Source organism: Pelodiscus sinensis, chromosome 7, assembly GCF_049634645.1.
Source record: "Pelodiscus sinensis isolate JC-2024 chromosome 7, ASM4963464v1, whole genome shotgun sequence".
In the NCBI taxonomy this organism is placed as follows: domain Eukaryota; kingdom Metazoa; phylum Chordata; order Testudines; family Trionychidae; genus Pelodiscus; species Pelodiscus sinensis.
In genome coordinates, this window is record NC_134717.1 from 11,375,943 (window position 1) to 11,400,168 (window position 24,226).

The 24,226-nt window shown below is 41.9% G+C and overlaps 1 protein-coding gene across 6 annotated transcripts in view; it reads right to left on the reverse strand.

Annotated features, from left to right (window-relative positions):
* Positions 1-24,226, reverse strand: part of HEG1 (heart development protein with EGF like domains 1) — a 99,299-nt gene that overhangs the window by 20,757 nt on the left and 54,316 nt on the right. For 5 of the 6 annotated variants that reach the window (XM_075933177.1, XM_075933176.1, XM_075933173.1 and 2 more), the window contains 10 exons: positions 22,762-23,379; positions 20,943-21,287; positions 20,040-20,381; positions 16,175-17,590; positions 9,175-9,291; positions 8,506-8,625; positions 5,338-5,432; positions 2,785-2,843; positions 2,056-2,216; positions 686-820 (listed from right to left, as the gene is read on the reverse strand). In XM_075933177.1, the coding sequence (XP_075789292.1) occupies positions 686-820; positions 2,056-2,216; positions 2,785-2,843; positions 5,338-5,432; positions 8,506-8,625; positions 9,175-9,291; positions 16,175-17,590; positions 20,040-20,381; positions 20,943-21,287; positions 22,762-23,379 (3,408 nt within the window). The remainder of the gene's footprint in view (positions 1-685; positions 821-2,055; positions 2,217-2,784; positions 2,844-5,337; positions 5,433-8,505; positions 8,626-9,174; positions 9,292-16,174; positions 17,591-20,039; positions 20,382-20,942; positions 21,288-22,761; positions 23,380-24,226) is intronic. The other variant, XM_075933174.1, reaches the window with a different exon arrangement.

A 24,226-nucleotide genomic window follows, 5' to 3' on the forward strand; every position in this document is an offset into this window, starting at 1 on the left:
CACACATTTATACAGCATCTAGCAAGTTGCAGTCACTGTCAGAAACAAAGAGTGCACTATAACCCTCAAAATCAGGGCCAGCGGGCTCCCTCAACCTATGTATATTTAGTTTGACCACTGCCAGAGCAAAAGAGGCCACAGTTTATTTAAAATCCGGTGAAACGGCTCTGTTAGGAGAAATTTGCTCTTGTATTTAAATATCCATTATGATCCTTTTTATGATAAAATAAATGTCCACTCCCTCTCAGCTACTCAGTCATTTCAAAATACTAAGGATACATAAATACAGCTTGTGAATTTAAAACAATTATCTTTACTTCCTCTGGAGTGCAGACAAAGGGGAAACACAAATAAGTGTGCTATGTTATTGATGCACTACGCCACTGAACTTTTGCCTCAGACATTCCAACCCCTCGTCTCTTTTACACTGGATCTTTTGGACTTGCTCAGCATGCTCCAGAAAGTGATAATATTATGATTCCTGTAGTGAGAGGGAATATCTTCTACTTCTACTGTAAAGCCCCATATCCAAAAAGAAGAAATCTAAGCTGTTACTATTTATTCATAGCTCCGAGCTGCTTAGCAAGCAAAGAAATACAAAAAACACAAGTGTGAAAATCATTTCAACAGGAAACATCATATTAAGCAAGCACCAAAGCAAATCTGGCTGTGAAAAGAACCACACCTCTGCAGGAATGATCCATCTTGTTGTATTTAAAGTAGCCACTCTTGCACTGGCAGACTGCAATGCCATCCGAGTCGGAACATTCTGAAGTTTCTCTGTCGCATTCAGGGTCCTTCTGTTTACACAAGCCATCAACTACCATAAAGACATCAACAATATCAGCACATCCTTGTAAATACACGGTTATGCGTGCTGATCGGCAGCTTTCCCCATATATCACACTGGGCCAGGTAATATTTTCTCTGTTTTCTTTAATAATATTTGTTCCCTTTTGAGATAAAACCACACACAGGACCTGATGCTGCAGTCCCTCCAGCAGAAATTGGCCCAAACACATAGGGATGGGTAGGAACCAAAACCAGGATCTGAATTCTATAGCTGTCCATATTTTTGAGTACTGTTCAATCACATGACACATATAAACACCACGCACATACAAACACCACAAACACTGATCGGCCAATACATATAAAACAGAACTCTTTTTTGCCATGTGATTGTATAGTATGCAACACAATGGGGTTCTGGTATTAAGTTTGTGGTTCCAAGCCACCACCACAATGCAAACAACAAAGAATAATGTAATGGGCATGAACTGAAATCCTGCATCTAACCCGTCCCAGCTTTGGCGATCTGATAACCTGGATGAGATTTTTGCCCATATCTACACTAAATATATAATTTACTTACTATGAGGGTCAATATTTGAACACAGATATTAGCAGAGCCCTACAAATCTCTGGCTATCCACTTCATATCTGTGGATATTCACAACTCATATGAATGCGGATACAAATTTTGTATTGAGAACCCTGCACATTTGCAGATATCCATGGATATTTGCATCCCCGCTGGAATCTGGCATCAAGAAAAACCCAACCTCCAGAATGTAGAGGTTAACTATAGCAGCCAATAAATGCTCAAATCAAATTGGCTGGAAGGTCTTGTCTCACTATAAACCTCACTAGCTGTCACCTTACCCCTTTTTAGCAGCATAAGCCCTGCACTGGGATAATTTTGATTGGTTCAAACCATGTGATTAGAATAAGTCTCCTGTTTTTTAATCTGGATTGAGTTCAATGTTGTACCCTAAAGATGAAAGGACCATGCACAGTGATTGTAATTCTGTGCTGCGTAATGTCTTTTGCCCATGTAATGTTTCCACAAAGAGGTAGATTTCTCACACATGGGTGTAAGATAAAATTTAAAATTCAGAATCTTGTTTTGGTGAGGGGGCTTTAAGATGACTTCCAACTAAATGAGATAAACATTTGAAAGACTTTTCAGAAAGCTACAGTCACTTTAAGAATAAACAAACAAAATGCGGATTACTTTTCACATTGGTTACGATCAATCCAGACGTTATTTACCTCGGTGGAGCAGCATAAAGCTGGAAATGAACTGGCAGGTTTCAGCAGGAGTTTTGCAAGCTCTAATGTAGCTTTTTACACTGCTCACAATGGTAGCGAATGTCGCATTGGATATCAAAGAGAAGGTAGCTTGAACTGAAACTCGGACAGAATTGGACTCCCTGCCAAAAATATACCTATGCATCATTGTTTTGCATTTTATTTCACTGATTGCTCTTATTAATACCAGTAATACATAGATTGCACACAACATTCTCTACGTATATTGAACAGACTGTCCAAACATTAGCAGTCCCCATAACAACCCTGCCCTATATTATCCCCACTTTACAGATAGGACAAATACATACATTTAAACCTAATTCTGTCTCAGGTGGGATTCAAATAATTCATAACAAAGCCAATGAAAGAAGATACTCATATTTTTCAGGGGCAAATTTAGGCCTTTAATATTAATGACTTGATTTTGAAAACAGGTGTCACTGACTTCACTGGGAACTGGGGTCAGCATTTGTGCAAATCAGGCGGTAAGTGACTTGGCCAAGGCCACAAAGCAAGTCAGTAGCAGAGCACTGAAGTGTTCTTTGCTCCCAGTTCCAACATTGCATCTATTTTATCAGCTGTAAAGTTTGAATCCAGAGGTGAACTTCCCCAAAGTTTTGAGGCTGTTCAGATCAAGGAGGCTGGCTTTCCCCTATCCCCAGCAAAAACATTTATTATATGCCTTACCTTATAGCTTTAACTTCTGAGTTGTAATAGCCAGGTAGCGTTGAAAGAGACATGTTCAGCTGCAGGAAAGAATGGCCATTCTATTAAACAGGATTCTTTTAACCTTTGCAACAGCCTGTTGTTTCAGCAAGACAGAGAGGCCTTTGTCTTGTCAGCACAGGAAGAATGAAGTTGTCCAAAGCTACACAATGGTATGAGCAAAGTCTTATGGTTTATAAAAATGAACATCTGTCCGGAGCCTGCTGTGCAGTAAGCACAAAGGGGAAAGATCATCCAGCGAAGCAATGGGGAAAGAGGCCTGCAGAAGGCTGTATTCAGAACAGTGCTCATCTTCAAAGGCGCCTCCCCCTGAATGCCATACGCAAGGAAAGAGCCTCATAATCAGTCATTTATTTTCATTTCTCATGAGTCTGTTTAATCAATATCATGGTGAGTGAAATTCCATCTTCCTGCTGCTTTGGCTGTGTCACCAGACAAGCCTTTTTGCTTGGTTAAGAAGCACAGGGAACTGCTGTGACCTTAGTCTGCTCAAAAGCTGACCTAACTCGTGCAAAGATAAATACGAATAGACGGTAGGCAAGAGAACTATCCCTGGTATTATGACTGGAGGACTCCACTATGAGCTAGGAGTGTGATTTCCCTGCTTGCACACACAAACTCACAGTAGCTTGTATTGAACTATGCATGTTTTAATACCTGGGTAGCCACGGTAAGAGTCGCGGAGGCATGGTTTGGCTGTGTCGAGAATAAACCCACCGGAAACTGGTGGGGACATGTCTGGCATGCCTATGCCATGCCACTGCTGCCCGAGCTCCCACAGCTAAACTCCTAGTGACATTTGTGCTAGCTTGACGAGAGTCGTGGAGAACATGCATGGAAGCAGGGGGAATTGCAAACCAAACTCATCGCGTAGTCATAGCCACGGTTATTTTTCCATGCAACATCAGCACCAGGTTGGAATTTATGGTGAAACTATGGGAACCCAGCATTACTGGCCCTGCTTTTATTGGTTTGCTTCAGAACCTGCAAAAAAAGCTCTTCAGAACCTTGAAATTGGAAACGGCAATATATAAACAAACCACGAGGGGGCGGGCACTTAATGCTAGCCAATAGGCATTCAAAGCCTAGTCAGAATAAACTTCATCAGCTTTGTGCACTTTCTACATTACATGGTCATCTGTGTCACTATACTACCTCTGTTTACCTCGCTCAGCCTCCTTGAATCGGGGCCTCTCCATTGAGATTTTAATGTATTGCAGGCTGAACTAAGATTTAAAAAATACACAGGTCTTTGAATATACATATCAGCCTAAACACCCATCCTTAGCTCCTGCCTAGGCAAGTCAATCTTCAAGCCAAGGAAGAAAAACAGGAGCTAATGATTCAAGTTCCACACCTAATACCGCCCATCCATGGGCATGAAGGAAGAGCTGAGGTGACCCTTTCTTGTTCCATCTCTCACTGGTGGAACTTGGCTCTCCAGGTGGGTAAACCACAACGGTTCCTTAGGTGGGAAACTTAGATTGGAACAGCATGAACACCAGCCAGTATTTTTCAGCTACATGCAGATTATCCAATGTTACCCCTATGTGAGCTGTTCTGTGAATGCAGCTTTCTTATCATTTATTTGTATTGCCACAGCAACCAGGAGCTCCGGACATAGACGAGAGGACACCACTGAGCGAGGTGCCACACAAACAGAATGGAAAGACAAATCTTGCCCCAAGGAGCAGATTCATTTTTTCTTCCCACACAAACACAAATTCTGGTGTGAAGCACTGGAATCACAACAGAATCATAGAATTGTAGCAATGGAAGGAACCACAAGAGGTCTTCTAAGTTCAGGACCCTGCAGTCATGGCAGGACGAAGCACCATTTAGACCATCTCTGACAGGTGTTTGTCTAACTTTCTCTTAAAAGTCTCCAACAATGGAAATTCCACAACCTCCCTAGGCAATTTATTGCAGCACTTAACTACCCTGACAGTTAGGGCTTGTCTACACTGGCAAGTTACTGCTCTGTAAGGGTATGTCTACACAGCAGGGCTAAAGTCGAATTAAGCTATGTAACTTCAGGTATGTCAATTATGTAGCTGAAGTTGAAATAGCTTAACTCAGCTTTTGGCGTGGTCTACACAGCAGGAAGTCGAAGAAAAAACACTCTTCCTTTGACTTCCCTTACTCCTCATAAAATTAGGGTTACAGGAGTCGGAGTAACAAGTCCTCCAACTTGACTTTATTTCAAAATAAAGGCTTGTAGTGTAGACATGCTCTTTGTTATTTCAGAATAACATCAGTTATTCCAAAATAACGCTGCTAGGTAGACATACCCTACCTTTCTTGCTCAGAGATGTGAAAAACACACACACAAACCAGCAAGTTACAGAGCTGCTAAGTACCAGTGTAAAGAGGCTGCCAGTGCTGTTAGCTTCTCCCCTCATAGAGATGGTTTACCTAGAGCGCTGGGAGAGCTCTCTCTCAGAGCTGGTGATGTGACCACACTGCCATGTTAAAGTCTTACATAAGTTACAATGTTCCAGAGAAGACACTTACCATTGTTATTATTTCATCTTCAATTACACGGAGTTCAGAATACTTCCCATGAGTCGTGTTCAGTTTCAATAGAAGTTCACCAACAAATGTTTTTACTAAAATTAAAAACAAAGCCTGTTAGCTACAATACATGCAGCTTTGATACCCCAAGCCAATGTTCCTTCTCACCTTTTCCATCCATGTGCAATTTTTTTCCATCCACGTGCAGAATAAACTTTCTGTGCACATAGGCATGTGTGAATGTGCTCCGCCAGCAGCAACACAAAACCTAACTGTGGGTGCTCTACTAGTCAGCTGGGTGACATTTGAATTTCTACTATGTGACTGCACAAGCACACAGCTTACAAGGAATGCTGCCTCAACTGACATCTTACCATGTCTCATGAGCTAGACAGGGTTTAGCTTGGTTCGAAACTACAAGTGCCATAGCAGTGGGAAACCTATGAATGAGTTTACCACTAATAAAGCAAAGATCCCATGGGATTCTTCACAAGAAGTGGTATGTTAGCCCATGTCCTAGCTAGGGATGTAAGCGACTAGTCAACAAGTGATGTGACTAGTCGTCGTCCCCGACCCCTTGGTGCCTCTTTCCATACCATCTCTGTGGGGAGCAGGGGAGGTAGAGGCACAGTGGAAATGGCGCAAGCAGTGACTGAAGCAGTGTCTGTTTGTGCCGCTTCTGCTGCGATTCTGCTTTTGAAATGTACAAGTGCCTGAGCTTCCTGCAGGCCTTCCTTTCGAAATGTGGCTCTTGCTACAGTTCAAAGGTGGCGGTGCCCTTATGGACTAATAGAATAGTTGATGGAAATCCCATCGACTACTATTCGATTAGTTAATTAATCTAAATTAACATCCCTAGTCCTAGCTAAATCTTAGCTCAGATAGTTATATGTATCTAATTGAATACTCCTGTAGCTTAAATTGAAGAGAGAATTGGTTTTTGTCTTTTATTTCCTACCCTAACCTGCTCTGCAATGGTACTACTTGCTGTTAATCAGTCTGCATTCAACCATAGAGTAACTGGATTTCGCTGCTAGGTGCAATAATTCTTGTCCTACATAATCTTGGTCTATCATTTATCAAAACCTTCAGAGTAGCAATATAAATGTCCTAATAGAGACAGAGAGATTATCTGCCTCCCCACCACATGCCTCTACCAAATCTTTTTTTTAAAATATTTTGCTCATTCCATTTCTAATCTTCCATTTTTTGCATTATGTATTTTGACCTTCCTGGTTTTCCCTTTTTTATTATTATTATTATTTGTCTAAATCCTTCTTATGCTGTCGTGCCCCAAATGGCTTAGAGAAAGCAGCATACCACGCAACCTGCCATAGTCCAAATAAGGAGTGCAAAGGGTGACAGAGACTCCCAAAGGAGGGACACAAAAACATGGTTAGTGCAGGACACGTTAAAGAGGGTGGGATTCGTTTCTTAAGGGAGTCTTCCAGTAATCTTAATTACAGTAGTCTATTTCTGATCTGAGTAACTTCAGCATGGTCAGCACTTGTCATTTGCTTGTATGTTTCACCGTATTCTATGGTTTTCTTAAAGCCTCAGATACTGGAGGTATGTGACTAAGTAAGACTCTCAGCTTCCTCTTTTATATAAAAGAAACTTTTCTAGCGCTCCTCAGTGTAGAGAAAAGCTTGAAAATGTGACCCAAGTGTAAACTTGTGATGGGGTCAACAGGCTTGGCTGAAGCTTGGCTGGGAGTGGAGCAATATTCTGCTAGGGCAGGGGTGGGCAATAATTTTTGCAGGGGGGCCCACTCACACATTTCTGAAGTGGCCCCAGAAGGAGCGGAGCCTTGGGCAGAAGGGGCGGGGCCAGGAGGCTTGATCAATCCTAGGAGGCAGACATTAAGAACCCAATTTGGAATGTGGTCAGAACAGCAGGGATTCTATCTCTAAATCTTCTTTTAAATATCATGAGCGTGGCAGTGAAAATGAGGGATCATAGCTTCGTCTTTTATATATCTCATCCAAATTCAAATCTCATCCAAACTGGGGGAGGTCTAGGTTAGATATTAGGAAAAACTGTTTCATTAGGAGGGTGGTGAAGGACTGGAATGGGTTACCTAGGGAGGTGGTGGATCTCCATCCCTAGAGGTTTTAAAAGCCCGGCTTACAAAACCCTGGCTGGGATGATTTAAAGTTAGGATTGGTCCTGCTTTTAGCAGGGGGATGGACTCGATGGCCTCCTGAGGTCTCTTCCAACCCTGTGATTCTATGAAAAGACAAATACAGGTGCTGGTAATGTACTAAAACCTCCAATCATTTCCCACGCCTGCAGGCTACACGGGTGCACCTCTCACAGGAAGTTTTGCACTAGAGAAACCTCAGTGACTTCTCTTATTTCTGATTTACACTGGCATAATCAGAGGTGAATCAGATTTACAGTGTTTATATAATCTGCCCTCTTCTTAGTTCAAAATAAAAATTAAATCATTTTCTAACCGCGCAGTCCATCTTTAAAATGCCCTTCATTGGTACCTCAGCCTGATTCAGCAGCATTATTTTCACATTTGTTATTCTTTCACATCCTGGCTCATAATAAAGTCTTGTAAAACACAGTCACTTCTATAATAGATCATGAAATTCAGAGTCTTCTCACATATAGAGGTGATGGAATTTGCGTACTGAATATAAGTGTGTTATATCCTAAATGAAAGCTATAAAATAGGGCTTTGATCCTACAAGGACTTACACAGTTACTTAGCTTTATGCACATGATTAGTCTAGCTGAAGTCAAATTATACAATGGCTCTACTGGAATGCAATTAAGTCTTTGCAGGAGTGGGATCTAAGCTATTTTGTGGAATTCTTTTGGATTGTTAGAATGTATTAAAAAAAAAACCCTGGATTTTCTGTCCTTCAAATACAGTTAAGCCTGTAGACATTATTTGAAACATGTTGTCTCTTCAGCTTTAAGACAGTGGAGGAAATCTTTAAATATCACTGAATTTGTTCCCCAAGACATTTTACCACAGAATACATTAGATTGCATACCAGTATACACATAAAAGGTGCTTAAACTTATGAAAACTAGTTATTGGTAGCTGAATTTGAAAGTAAAGAATTTGTGTGATCCTTAGGGGTGTTGGGTTTTTTCCCCTAAGTTGTTGTTGTTGGTTTTTTTTGTTTTGTTTTTTTACAATTCTCTTACCTAAACTGCATTTTCTTTTTTCTAGCTGGTATCCAAGAGGACATTTGCAGACATAGGAGCCCTGAGTGTTATTACATATGGCGAAAGCTGGGCATGGGTTAGAAAGACATTCATCCACATCTGAAACAAGGGAGAAAACACAACCACTAATACGATCACAGAAGTACAGGAATCATTGACAGTAGAACCGAAAAAGCTTATTTGGCTCATTCACAGGACCCTCTGTGCACTGCTGTATGACTCACTGCACTGTTACCACTTATTGCTGTTTATCCTGTTCTTGATTATTCTTCTGGTGCTGAGAGAATAAATGCAAAAAGCTTTTCTATTCTCATTCAGTAGTTTTACAGATTTTGCGTCAGCTCCTGAAAATAATACCTTCCTCTTATCAATCATTTTATCGGTACAGCTCAAGGTGCCTTAAAAAGGAGGTCCTCATTATCCCCACTAACCATACAGAGGTGAAGGGACTTGCCGAAGGTCACCAACAGGCTAGTGGCAGAGCCAGAAACAGAACACAGGTCTCCTGAGTTCCATACAAAAACTTCAGCCACTGGGAGCATGGCCTGTTTCTACAAACTGCTATCATTCTGGCAATGCAGACTGATTTATTTGATGCTAACACCGGTACAAGATGGAGGAGCCATGGGCTGTCATATTATCCTTTACCTTCACTGCAGTCTTCTCCTTGCCAGGCTGGTGAACACTTGCACAGATGTTTCCCCACAACACCAGTAATAATGCATTTTCCATCATGCAGACAAGGGTTTGTGGAGCAGATATTAACTGTGAAATAAAACATTTGGGGGATTAATTCCTGGCGTGGAGAGCGTGACTGTGGTTTTGTCTATTTTCATGTGCTCAGCCATACAACTCAATATAACACATTTTTATAGGACAAAGCATGGGATTCTCACCCCTTTTAAGAACTCTCCCTTTTCTGCCCATGGTTCGAAGTGCTCTTCATGATGCATGTGTTCTTCTCATTAACAGGAATATAAATTATACACCCATCCAAGTGCAAAACAGACCCAGAAGCGTGGGCTTGTTAATTTCACCCGATTGTAAGACAAGCTAGGTGGCAAATGTCACTCAGATTTCTTTTGTGGTTATTGCTGAGCAGGGAAATACACAAAGGCTGGAAGGAGGGGTTTATGGTTAAAACACAGAGCTTGGATTCAAGAATTTCCATGTGTATTTCTGGCTCTGCTGCAAACTTACTATGTGGTCTCAGACAGGTCAACTTTTCAAAAATGGCCACTTAATTTAGGTATCCAGCTTAAGATGAACTGATTTTGCAGAGTTGCAGAGTGACTTCACTGGAGGTATGGGCAGTGTTCCCTCTAAGCTGTGTGGCACAGGTGATTCATCAGCCCTGCCTAGTCAGTCAGCTCCCTGCATGGAGCCCTGAGCCTCTGACTGGGCGGGGCTGATGAATCACCTGTTAAGCTATGCCGCCCTGCAGCTTAGGAGGAACAGAGGTTATGGGTGTTCAGCACCTCTGGCAAGCAGGCCTAAGGGTCTCAAGTAGGGCACCCAAACATGAAATAGCCAAAAGGTACTTCTCTGTATTTCCGTTTTCCATTTGTAATATGGGGAAGAAGTACATTACCAAGAGCAGCAGGGGAGAGGGGACGCGGAATTGCATGCACACTTTTAAGTCTTCACGCCTTATTTTTTAAAATGTGAATGTGTCAGAATTCTGAAACGTGGTGGGAGAAGAAATGATGAAAACACGGAAGTGTTCTCTCTCCCGCTCGCTTTTTTATGTCAAGACTTGGAATACTCTTAAAAAATCTTCAAAATTCAAAAATCTTAGACCAGCTCTAACAGCGACGAGGTAGGCATGGGACCAGGGTTCCTTCTAGGCAGCACAGCCACGCAGCTGCCTAATAAACCCCATAGAGGAGCTCAGGGCTGCGTGGCAGTTCTCTGCTGGGGGCCGGAGAAGCATGCCTCTCCCTCAGCTGCAGCAGTTCTCTGGGAGGGCCGGCAGGGAAGTGGTGGCTGGGAAAGAAATGCATGCCACCTGGCCCAGCAGCAGGGCCGGATTAAATCCAGAGCCCGGGGCTGCAGCCCACAAAGCCTTTGTGTTCTGGGCCAGACCTTCCTGGAGGGGGAAGGTCTGGGAGGCGGCTCCGTATACTGCTGTTCCACTCCCCGGCTGCAGCCACGTCAACATGAGCATCGGGAGGCTTTGTCTCTATGGTGCCCTCGCCTGAAGGCTCCACCCCCACTGGTACTGCAGCCAATGGGAGCTGCAGGGGGCAGTGCCTGCAGGTGAATGTGGGGCAGCGCTGGCCACCTGTTCCTCTCCCTACCAAATGGTAAGGACCCCACAATCCTCGCCCCCAGCCCTGAGCTCCCTTCCCAGACCCTATAACCCAACCCTCAGCTTGTTCCATCATCCTAGCTCCCTCCTAGACCCCACACCTCAACCCTGAACCCCCTGCTGCATCCTATCTCCTGCCCAGACCCCGCATCCTCACCCAAGCCTCCTGCCCTGAGCCTATTCCCAAACTCTAAACCTTTGGTCCCAGCCTGGAGCACCCTCCTTTACCCCAAACACCTCGTCCCCAGACCCATCCCAGAGCCCACACTTCTGCCACAGTCCTCATCTCTCTCCTCACCTGGAGCCCCCCTTATTCTGAACCTTTCAGCCACATCTCTGCCATGGACTGACTAGTGCAGAATGAATTTTGTTATGTACACCAATATGAAGGTGGTGTATCACACATCATCTCCATATTGGTGCACATAAAATTCATTCCACACACTGACATGAAAAATTAGTGGGAACACTACATGGGACTTCACCCTACCACTCATATTCATGTAAGTATTCCCACAGAAATAGATGGGATTTCTTGCATGAGAAAGGCAAGCAGGATCGGGCAATTAATTCCTTAGCATTTCTAAAACAGTTTGGAAGGGATTATAGAAATACAGAGTATTATTAAATCCAGAGTACAAAGTATTAAGACCAGGTCATCAAAAGGATTTCCTCTTTACAGTGATTGTCAAAACCTGATTTTAAAAAAAAATTATATAACAAAACCTGAATCGCTCAATAAAAGACTGCATTAAATTAGAGTCTCATGTAAAATGCATTAATCCATGTCACCGTTCCCAATATAATACTTTTATACATAAATACAATCTGTAATGAATATATTCAGTCAGAGGCCAGTCCAGTAAACACAGATTATTGGCTGCAGTGTTTCCTATTTTATATTGTCCTACTGATGTTAAAGGAACAACTGAAGTGAGTAAATATAGCAAGGATTTTCAGCCCCAGGGGCTTTAATTATGAATTATATTTCCATTCTGATTAAAACTGTTCGGAATTTCTTTAACGAAGATAAGGAGGCTTGACTAACTGAAGGTTTTTGTTATATAAAGCTCTTCATATGCTCCTCCCAGTGTACTGATGACTTAGCCACAGCTACCTTTCCTCAACCCCCTTATTCCCTTAAGGATAAGTACGTGAGTCACCATCCCAGTTCACTCCTAGAAAGAGGTTTCCCTTAGCCAAGTGTGAAGATGCCTGATTCTGCCAAATGATGTATTCTTGTTTTATGAAGTGGAGTTGTTGCCAAAGTTTCTGCTTCTAATATCAATATAGTTTTATGTTCTTAACACATAATTGGCAATGGCACAAGGCAAAAACTGGAACTTGTGTGTGGTACATTTCCCAATTTGTCTTCAAAACATAAAATAGACCAATGGATACGGAGAAGGTGACCTAGACCTTAGCAAACAGGAGAAGTGACAAATGTGAAGTAATGCACATCAAATAACATCATACTAACTATATATACAAAATGATGGGGTCTAAAGGAATTGTTACTACTTAAAAGATCTTGGAGTCATTATGTATATCTTTGTGAAAACAAAGATCTATACAGCGTGCAGCAGCAGTCAGAAAGGCTAGGAGAATGTTAGGAACCATGAGGAAAGAGCAAAATAATGTGACGATCATGACTACATAAATCTAGGGTATGTCTATACCTTGAATACCGTGTCTCATGGTTGCCCAGTCTCAAAAAAGTACAGAGATAGGAAACAAAAATGATTAGGGGATGGAACAGCTTCCATATGAGAAGAAATTAAAAAGACTGCGAGTGTCCATCTTAGAAAAGAGATTGTGAGGGGGATTATAGAGGGTTATAAAATCATGAATGGTCTGAAGAAAGTGAATAGTAAGTGTTATTTATTCCTTTACATAACAAAAGAACCAGGGTTCAGCCAATGAAATTAATAAGCAGGAAGTTGAAAACTAACATAAGCAAGTGCCTGTCCACATACCGTGAGTTATCTGTGGAACTTGGTATTGGGTAATGTTGTGAAAGACTCAAATATAACTGAGTTCAAAAAGGAATTCACAGAGGATAGGTCCATCAGTGGCTATTAGCCAAGATGGTCAGGGATGTAACAAGGTACTCAGGTACTCTCTGGGCATATCTAGACTACACTAGACTTTCGAAAGAGAATATGCAAATTCCGTGGGAATATGTATATCTTCTTTTGAGCTCACTTTTTAAAGTGAAAGTAATTAATACGCGGTTTTGTTGGTGAACCCTCCTGTTTGTCAAAGGGCCGCATAAACCTCATTTTTTAAGGAAAAGCAGCTTGTCGACAAATGGGAGGGTTCGCTGACAAAACCGCATCTTAATTACTTTCACTTTCGAAAGTGTGGCTTTCGAAAGTGAGCTCGAAAGAAGATATGCAAATTACTGTGGAATATGCAAATTACCCATGAGAATCAAGACTGAGGGGAAAAACAACTGAGGAGAGTTGGCAGTTTTTCAAAGGGACATTGTTAAAAGTCCAAAAGCAAGCTATTCCGCTGCGTAGGAAAGATAGAAAATATGGCAAAAGACCGCCTTGGCTTAAGCACGAGATCTTGCATGATCTAAAAATAAAAAAGGAGTCCTATAAAAAATGGAAAGTAGAACAAATTACAAAGGATGAATATAGGCAAACAACACAGGAATGCAGGGGCAAGATTAGAAAAGCAAAGGCACAAAATGAGCTTAAACTAGCTATGGGAATAAAGGGAAACAAGAAGACTTTTTATAAATACATCAGAAGCAAGAGGAAGACCAGGGACAGGGTAGGCCCACTGGTCAGTGAGGAGGGAGAAACAGTAACAGGAAACTTAGAAATGGCAGAGATGCTTAATAATTTCTTTGTTTCAATCTTCACCGAGAAGTCTGAAGGAATGACTAACGCAGTGAATGCTAGTGGGAAGGGGATAGGTTTAGAAGATAAAATAAAAAAAGACCAAGTTAAAAATCACCTAGAAAAGTAAGATGCCTGCAAGTCACCAGGGCATGATGAAACGCATCCTAGAATACTCAAGGAGCTGATAGAGGAGGTATCTGAGCCTCTAGCTATCATCTTTGGAAAATCATGGGAGACAGGAGAGATTCCAGTAGAGAGATTCCAGAAGACTGGAAAATGGCAAATATAGTGCCCATTTATAAAAAGGGAAATAAGAACAACCCAGGAAACTACAGACCAGTTAGTTTAACTTCTGTGCCAGGGAAGACAACGGAGCAAGTAATTAAGGAAATCATCTGTAAACACTTGGGCTGCATCTAGACTGGCATGATTTTGCCGCCTGTCTCCACTGGCTGCGAGTATTTGCGCAAGATCACTGACTTTGTAATGTACAAAAATCAGTGGTTCTTGCGCAAATAATCCGACGCTCCCCCTCAGGGATAAGCCCTCTTGCACAAGAGCGCCAGAGTAGACAGCCATGTTAATTTCTTGTGCAAGAAAGCCCGATGTCTAAAAGGCCATCAGAGCATTCTTGCGCAAGAGAGCGTCTACACTGGCACGGATGCTTTTGCGCAAAAGCAAATCTTTTGTGCAAAGGCACATGCCAGTATAGACGCTCTCTTGCGCAAATACTTTTAATGGAAAAACTTTTCTGTTAATAGTATTTGCGCAAAATCATGCCAGTCTAGACGCAGCCTTGGAAGGTGGCAAGGTGATAGGGAACAGCCAGCATGGATTTGTAAAGAATAAATCATGTCAAACCAATCTGATAGTTTTCTTTGATAGGATAACGAGTCTTGTGGATAAGGGAGAAGCAGTGGACGTGATATATCTAGACTTTAGTAAGGCGTTTGATACGGTCTCGCATGATATTCTTATCAATAAACTAGGCAAATACAACTTAGATGGGGCTATTATAAGGTGGGTGCAGAACTGGCTGCATAACCATTCCCAGAGAGTAGTTATTAATGGTTCACAATCCTGCTGGAAAGGACTAACAAGTGGGGTTCCACAGAGGTCTGTTTTGGGACAGGTTCTGTTCAATATCTTCATCAACGATTTAGATATTGGTATAGAAAGTATGCTTATTAAGTTTGCAGATGATACCGAGCTGGGAGGGGTTGCGACTAATCTGGAGGATAGGGTCATAATTCAAAATGATCTGGACAAATTGGAGAAATGGGCTGAGTTAAACAGGATGAAGTTTAATAAAGACAAATGCAAAGTGCTCCACTTAGGAAGGAACAATCAGTTTCACACATACAGAATGGGAAGCGACTGTCTAGGAAGCAGAACAGCAGAAAGGGATCTAGGGGTTATAGTGGACCACAAGCTGAATATGAGTCAGCAGTGTGATGCTGTTGCAAAAAAAGTAAACATGATTCTGAGATGCATTAACAGGTGTGTTGTGAGCAAGACACAAGAAGTCATTCTTCCGCTCTACTCTGCGCTGGTTAGGCCTCAGTTGGAGTATTGTGTCCAGTTCTGGGCACCACATTCAAGAAAGATGTGGAGAAATTGGAGAGGATCCAGAGAAGAGCAACAAGAATGATTAAAGATCTTGAGAACATGACCTATGAAGGAAGGCTGAAAGAATTGGGTTTGTTTAGTTTAGAAAAGAGAAGATTGAGGGGGGACATGATAGCAGTTATCAGATATCTAAAAGGGTGTTAGAAGGAGAAGGGAGAAAACTTGTTCATCTTGGCCTCCGAGGATAGAACAAGAAGCAATGGGCTTAAACTGCAGCATGGGAGGTTTAGGTTGGACATTAGGAAAAAGTTCCTAGCTGTCAGGGTAGTCAAACACTGGAATAAATTGCCCAGGGAGGTTGTGGAATCCCCATCTCTGGAGATATTTAAGAGCAGGTTAGATAAATGTCTATCAGGGATGGTCTAGACAGTATTTGGTCCTGCCATGAGGGCAGGGGACTGGACTCGATGACCTCTCAAGGTCCCTTACAGTCCTAGTATTCTATGATTAACTTTTGGTAAAATTACCACCAAAATTTTCTTCATTTCTCAACTGGGGAATATATTAAACTCTCATCTTTTGCTTCAAATGCTTAAAAATACTTAAAATTAAGAATGGCGAGGAGTCCTGTGGCACCTTATAGACTAACCGAAGTGTTGGAGCATAAGCTTCCGTGGGCAAAGACCCACTTCATCTTTGCCCACAAAAGCTTATGCTCCAACACTTCGGTTAGTCTATAAGATGCCACAGGACTCCTCGCTGCTTTTGCAGATTCAGACTAACACGGCTACCCCTCTGATACTTAAAATTAAGACTAATTCAGACTAATTCAATGTTTTTTATGCAAGCTATGTTAGATGTTCTCTTCACTCTATATACCCAATGTTTTGGGGCAACCGTTTAGGTGTTTTACCTGTTGTATGAGAAGACGTTACCAATTCCTTTGTGCGACTTAAGAGAGCAACAGTAGTTGGTTTGGTAGCTGCTGCCAAAGTAGTGGAAAACCTTGCAGTGGTTTTGTGAGTGGAAGATGTTTTGGGAGGATGTGTAGCTGGGATATTTTCTTCAGTGATTTTAATGCTAGCGGTAGTGCTAGTTTCCATTGCTTTTGTAGTTACTGCAGCAACATAGGCCAGTGTTGTGGTAGCAGCAATTTGAACTCCGCGAGTGTGCATTGTACTAGATTGATCTGTAGTTGACAGAGCATGTGCTGGCCCAGAAGTCACACCTGTTGACAGTGTAAAAGTTTTTCCTGTTGTTAGTTCCACTGCAGGGAACACTTCTCTTTGATGCGTCATATTTGGCAAGATACTAGTTGATCCTTTTGCCATCTCAGTGTGTTGGGTACCCTGGCTCAGACTTGTAGCAGCTGTTGTCGGAAGCAAAGTTGTCTTTTCCACATGGTCCTCCTTTCCAATGGTCCTGGAAGTGAAGGTTCTTCCTGTGGAGCTCTCTGTCACTAGTAAGGAAGCTGATGTGGATGAAGAGTGATGGCTGAACTGTTCCATAGGTTCAGTCTGAAGAGAAAGTGGCTCTACAGTTTTGAAACTAGTGCTTTCTTTCTGCTGGTGCGGTCCACTGTGATTCCTGTATTGTCCGGGTGTACTCCCATAGAATACAGCAGAGGTGGGCTCAGTTCGGTCTGACCCTTCCGATGTAACTGTGGACACACTGGTCTGAAAACTATCGCTAGCCCGTGATGACGAAGACGATGAAGGTAATACAGATGATACTATAGGAAAGGACGTGACTGACGAGGAGGCGGATGAAGATGACAGAGATGGTGGTGGGAGTGATGATGGTCGTATCCCTGATGAAGAAGATGGTAGAGAGGACTCTGATGATGCAAATGACTGAGGAGGCAGTGGCGTTGAGGAAATCAAGGGTTGTAATGATGCCGCTGAGGAAGAAGGTGGAAACACTGATGATGATGATGATCTGCCAGTTGATGATGATTCAGTGCCAGTGACAGACAGAGTTGTATTTTGTAAGTTGACTGTAGAAGAGTAAGTTGCCATTTTGGAAGACTGTACAAGCAAAGGCTCCGTAGACGGAGCAATTAAATCCCCCTCACTTGAAGATATGTTACTTCCTCTGCTCTGAGTCATAAAAGATGAGGACTGTGCTAATTCTGAAGAGCTGGAAATATCTGCATAAAAAGTGGAACTTTCTGATGATTCGGCAGAGGTACTGTTATTTGATATAGACAGTAAAGTCCTGTCTCCGCCTCTACTGAACGTGGTTGAAATGTACGTGCTGTCAGTGCGAGAAGCAGAAGTCCTTTTCTCAGTCTCGATGCTGCTAACCGGTTGATAGCTACTTGCAAAGCCTGGAATAGAAGAAAAAAAATTAACATGACTGTGATGCCCTCCCCCTCTTCCCACCACCATGCTGTATGAAATTGTCTTATGTATACAAATATGCATAAGCTGAAGATTCTTTGGATAAAGACCTCATGTGACGTATCAATTTTAATGTCACAATCTGCTGGGTCTGTATATCATATTTTGGTATATGTATCACTCTTGTATGTAAAGTTAGAAATATGGAGTATGGAATGGTTTATGGTTTTAAATGTGCACATGAAAGCCATCAAGGGTGTTTCCAATGAATGGACACATTAATGACTGGGTGATCAACTTAACCACTTGAGAACAGTCTTGTTTGTCCATTTTCATTTGCAACCACTTAAATCCTATTGTTTGTACTCAATAAAATTACTTTTATTTATTATCAAGCCCAGTGTAAATAATTGTTCCTCGGAAAGAACAATCAGTGTGCACATCTTCCTTTCATTATTTCATACTTCTTATCCAGGATGGGAAGAAAAGGTGTCCCTAGATTCAGTCAGAGGCTTGGAATGGATGACAAGAGAGGGATCACTTGAGGATTACCTGTTCTGTTCACTTCCTGTGGGACACCTGGCATTGGCCACCATTGGAAGACAAGATACTGGGCTAGATGGACCTTTGGTCTGACCCAGTATGGACGTTCTTATGTTATGTTATTGCTAAGGGGAGCTTACCTGAATGAGCTTTCAACACATGAAACTCTCATACAATGAAAGATGGATTGATCTGGGCTTTTGATTCCATTTGGGGGGTTGGTTTACTGGATGCTGTGGCCTGAAACTGCATTCTCACAGATGTGAAGTGATTCAGTGTTTGCATTGCTCTTGGCGGGAGGGGGGGGAGAAGAGGGGTGGTTTTCTCAGCCCTGTGCCTTGTCTGGGGGAGACCAGGAGATGTGGCCCAGCTGCACAGGGTGGTGAGGAACCCAGAGAGCAGGAAGGTGAGTGTCCCTGGCTTTATCAGTACACTTGAAGACAGCCCCAAGAGGTCTTCTGTGACCTTACCCCATCACAATGATAGTAACATATCACAATATTTTGGCATTTTACTGAAATTATATGTCTGACACAAAATGTATTAGTCTGTGTATTGGACAACCAGTCCATCAGTTAGTATGGAGGCTATCTGCCAGTGAAAACTTGTTTGAGCATGCTTTTGCAAATGCAACTATGTACTTATGACTATCTTGTGATTTTTAACACTCTGAAATGTTAACCTCAACCTCTTGCAGCATTGAGTCTCACACAGTAACTGTATGTTCATCACAAGGTATTTTTTACCTCTTTCAATGTGTTTCCTTTTCACATGATAGAGTACTATTTCTTCTACTTGTGTTTTGTGACTGGGTGAACAGAAAAGCCTATTTGTCCTCTACATCATTCAGAATGACCTTATCCTCTAACTCTTCCTCCATTCCAAATTCAATAAAACCAGTCTTTTTTAAAACTGGTTTTGCACAGAAGACTTCTCATACCTCCATAGGAAGAAAATATTTTTCAAGAACGCATTCTACCTTAGACCAGGTCTATACTAGACCCGGAAGATGGGAGTAAGGTCTGCAACTCTAGATACGTAAATAATGTAGCTGGAGTCAACGTACCTTAAACTGAGCTTGGTGCTATCTTCATAGTGGGGGGAACGGGGGGTCAATGGGAGCAAACACCCTTGTTGGCTTCTTTTACTCCTTGTGACTGTGAGAAGTACCAGCGCTGACTGGGGGCACCATCAGCAATAGATTTATCAGGTCTTTATTAGACCTGCTAGATCGAACACCAAAAGATTGATCTCCAGTGCTGCAAGTGGAGATGGGGCCTTGGTGTGTATAAAATAATGTCTTGTCAAATTAATTGATCAAAGACTTCATAATCAGAAGCCCTCAAGAGCACAAAATGTCTCTTTAAAAAGTTAGCTGTGGATGACACCAAATATTAATATTTGTTGTACAGTCAATCATAGGAAGAGCATGTGTGTAATTCATTTCTGTGTTTACAGTGAATTTAGTGATGTCCTTAGATTTACAGAATGAGATTTTCAAAAGACTTCTGCATTGGCCTAACTCTGCTTGTACTGAAAGCTCCTATTGCCTCTTTGGACATGGAGTTAAGCCAACAAGGAGCATTTTGGAAAATATCACCCATAAAAAAGAAGGTAGAATGCAAATGAACACAATAATATCAGATTCCTCACAAATAATGGCCAGTCAAGAATCACAGTTTCAATGTCAATAATCCTAGTTGCCTGGACATTTACCCCTTGGTAAAGATTTCCCAGAAAGTGTGAGCTTGGCTTTGATTTATTTACTGTAGATAGAGCACTTGGGTATATGGGGATCACCATCTGTCTGACACATGCAAGGGATTTAATGCACTGGTGAGATTTTGTATGTAAGACAAGCATTTCAAAGAAACATGCACCCAAAACACTCACTTGAAGGATCATTTTGGAAAGAAGAGTAAGTTGGTATCTTGGAAGAGCGTCTAAAGAAAGTCTCGGTTGAAGACCCAGTGAAACCCACATCTTTTGCTGAGATGTTTGTCCCTCTGGTCTGTGCCATTGAAGAGGACTGAATTAATGCAGAGGAATTGGCAATTTCTGTATATGAAGCGGAGCTTTCTGTTGCATGGGTAGATGTGCTATTTGTCAGAGATTGTGATGGCCTTTCATCGCTTCCGGTTGACGTAGCTGAATGGTACGTGCTGTCAGTATAAGGACTGGAAATCCTTTTTTCTGTATTTGAGCTGCTAAGAGACTGATGGTTACTTCCAATGGCTGAAATGAGATTAAAGAAGGAATCTGAAGGAATGTGAGATCTATAACAATTTTACCCTGAAATACAAGGTCAAATAAATCTCATGGATAACTCCAAAAGTTCAATGGAGCAATACATGGCATTAATTGGGTTTATAAAGATTTAAAAAACAATAATAGCTGCGTATATATCACTGAGTATTTAAATAAACAGTATGATTTCTAATAAATTCAAACCATTATGAGCAGGACTTTCTAAGAATGATTGACACAACGTGTGTCAGTAGAGTTGGAATGATGCATTAGACTTACTTGTATGAATCGGAGTGGCCAGGAAGTTAACAGTCTCCTATACTAAGAAGACATGGTCCACTTTCCTACACTGATGGCTCATTGTTAAATACCAAATGCTGTGTAGGGGACCCCATTGAAGAGAATCAGTACTGCTTACAAATATTGTGCCCGGCAACTGCAAAGGCTCTGAATTTGTTAGTGATAATAGTATGTATAACCCACACTCAGGAGGCATGGGAGAGAACGTTTCTCTTATCAAAATGAGATTTTTGAGTTTAGAAAACTCACTGGACATATCATTTGGTAAAGAAAACGTTGAGATCTCAGAAGACTCTGTAAGCAAAGGCTCGGTGGAAGGCTCCATGAAATCGGCATCACTTGATGAGATACTGAAACCTCCAGTCTGTGATACAGAAGACAAGAACTGGGTTGAGTCTGAAGACTTGGCTGCATCTCTAGTAGTCGTGAAGATTTCTGCTGCCACAGTCGATGTGCTGCTGTGAGTTTGAGACTCAGATGTCTTCTCCCCACCTCTGGTGAAAGCTGTTGACACGTACGTCCTGTGAGTAGGAGAACTGGAAATCCCCTTTTCTCGGTCTGAAATTATAACTGATCGATGGCTACTTCCAACTCCTGAAAAAGAATTAAAATCTGAAAATTAAAGTTTTTATACGTACATCTTGAGCAGATCAGTACTTACACACATGTACACACACCTGAAAAGAAATTTGGACATTATTCACTCTTTAGGACATTGTAGGGAGCTATTAGGTGGCATAACTGACTTTTACACCAACTGCTTCTCACACCCAACCTGACAGGTGGAATAGTGGAAGCATGCTGGGACATACTAGGGAGAAGGGCAGGGCATGCCTGCACTACAGGAAACCCTCGCCATTCACAGTGGATGTGTTCCTGGCACCACCGTGAATGGTGAAATTCGTGAATACTGGGAGCCATGGCTCCTGGCCCCTGCAGTGAGCTCCCCGCAGCTCCTGAACAGGCCACAAGGGGGACTCACAGCACACCCGCCTGCTACAGGGAGTTCCCTAAAGCTCCTGACCCCTACTGCACCCCCTCATTTTTTCCAGAGTATGGGTTCTTTCAAAAAAAAAAAAAAAGGGGGGGGGGGTTCCGAAAGAACCGCATTTAGACTGCGGTTTCACTTTCGAAATACCCTTTTTCGAAACAGCGATTGAACATGGATGTGCTAATGAAGCACGGGATATTTAAATCCGCACTTTATTTGCACTTTCAATCGGGCTCATTTACATCCCTCTTTCGACAGAAGGAGTAATCTAGATGTGCCCTAAAGGTTTGTCAATTAGACATACTGCAGTTAGACACTGGGGCTGTCTTCTACCAGCTGACTTAGGCTCCACTGGCTATTTATAGATATTTAGGCTCAAGATGGAGCCAAGATCTGGCACCCTTCCACCTTGTAGCACTGCAGAGCCTATGTTCCAGCTAAGCCTGAATGTCTACACTGCAGTTACACAGCTCCTGAGCCCAAGCCCTGCAAGCCTGAGTCAACTGGCATAGCCAGCTGCAGGTTTTTAATGGCAGAATCAACCCTAACAGCCTGAATCTCTCCTCTTATTCACACTAATATCTTACAATACATATAACCCCATTCAGCATAATGGGTCTAACTTGCAGGATACCGCTGGACATAAACAATTGTGCCAGAATCTGGCAGAGAAAAAATGAATTATTATTTTTGAAGTGATTAAAATATTTGGAGCAGTGTTACACAATAAGGCTAGTCCAAGGTTAGGGTGCTTAGTTGGGACCCCCATATTTAGCTCCCTGGTCTTCTGAAAACTTTCTGTCTGACCTCGGAGAGATCACTTGGTTTTTCTTTGCCTGAGCTCCCTAGTGGTCAAACTGGGATAACAGTGCTCACCAGGATGTTGGGAGAATACAGTTTGGTGCCCAGACATGATGGTATTAGCAGCCTGTCATAGGTATGAGTCTGAGTTAAAGAGAAACTAATTCTTTAATGAAAAGGGTTGACTTAATTGGGGGGGAGGAGGGAAGGGTTAGGAAGTTCTCTCTTATTGTTATTTAAATTGTGCAATAACCAGCATGGAACTGCAAAACTCACCAGCAAGATCACTGGATGAAGATGAATGAGTTGGGATTTCTGAAGAATGTGTAAGCAAAGACTCCGTCGAAGGCTCAATGAAGTCACTTGATGAGATAATACCTCCTCCCGTCTGTGCTACAGAAGACGAGCGCTGGGGTAAAACTGAAGACTCAGTATTTTCTAAGTTAGAAGTAGAGCTTTCTGCTGCATCAGGTGACATGCTGTTTGTCAAGGACCTTAACGTTGTCTCTCCTCTGGGGAATGTCGTTGCAATGTAAGTACTGTTGGTATGCAAATCAGAAGTCCTTGTCTCTGTAACTGAGATGCTAATGGGTTGGTGGCTACTTTCCATGACTACTTTCCAAGGCTCAGTGAAGTCACTAGATGAGATATTATTTTCTCCAGCCTCTGCTACAGGAGTCGAGGGCTGCGGTAAATCTGAAGATTTGGTATTTCCTAAATAAGAAGTGGCGCTTTCTGCTGCAGCAGGTGATGTGCTGCTGTTTATTAGAGATGTTAAGGTCCTCTCTCCTCCTCCAGTGAATGTCGTTGATATATAGGTACTGGAAGTATGCAAATCAGAAGTCCTGTTCTCTGTAGCTGAGATGCTAATGGGTTGGTGGCTACTTTCCATGACTAAAATATGAAAAAGAGAAATTATAATTTCATGTGCATAATTCCAAATACATGATTGAATGTTCTTCCAAAAGAACAGAGATGAACACAGTGTATGAATGTTAAAACAGGGTAGGTTTCAGCCTGGAGAAAATGCTGCTTTGGAAAGGCATGTACACTCCCTAGTTACTAACACCTGAAATTATTATTTGCAAAAAAGAAAATGAGCAGAGCCATGAATAATGCCACCAAAAATAATGGTAGAACTAACAAGCTGCATGGTTAACTTCACCATCCAGTTACACTGTTTGCATTGCATGCTGTTGGCACAAAAATTATAAATCTGTACAAATAATGTCAGTACAAGGAATGCAAATTCTTTTTACTCTATTTGAGCTGTTAAGGCACAGATAGCTATGTCCAATGGGAGATACGATATCCAAAGGTGGAAATTACATTAAATCAAAATGGATTTACAAATTCTATAATAATTGTGCTTAAAATACAGGACCAAATAAATCCAGTGTGTGGCTCTATTAACTAAAAGGGATATTTATGAACAGAACTCTCAGAGAATGAAAGGTATAGATAAAATGAGTATCATTAGAGCTTGAATAATGTCTATAATTTATATAATCAAGTGTGACCCAAGCAGTCAGACAGTGGGCATTCTCCTACACTTAGAAGGTGGGGTCCACTTACCCATGTTGTTACCTTAATAACACTCGTGTGTGTATATATGTGTACACACACATATATAAAATCACATCTGGAAATTGTTCAGTTTTTTAGCACCTGATGATAACTTCAAAGAAAAGAATTGTGTGGAACTTTAGGGCTGAGATTCCAGTGGCTGATGCAGAGGAGA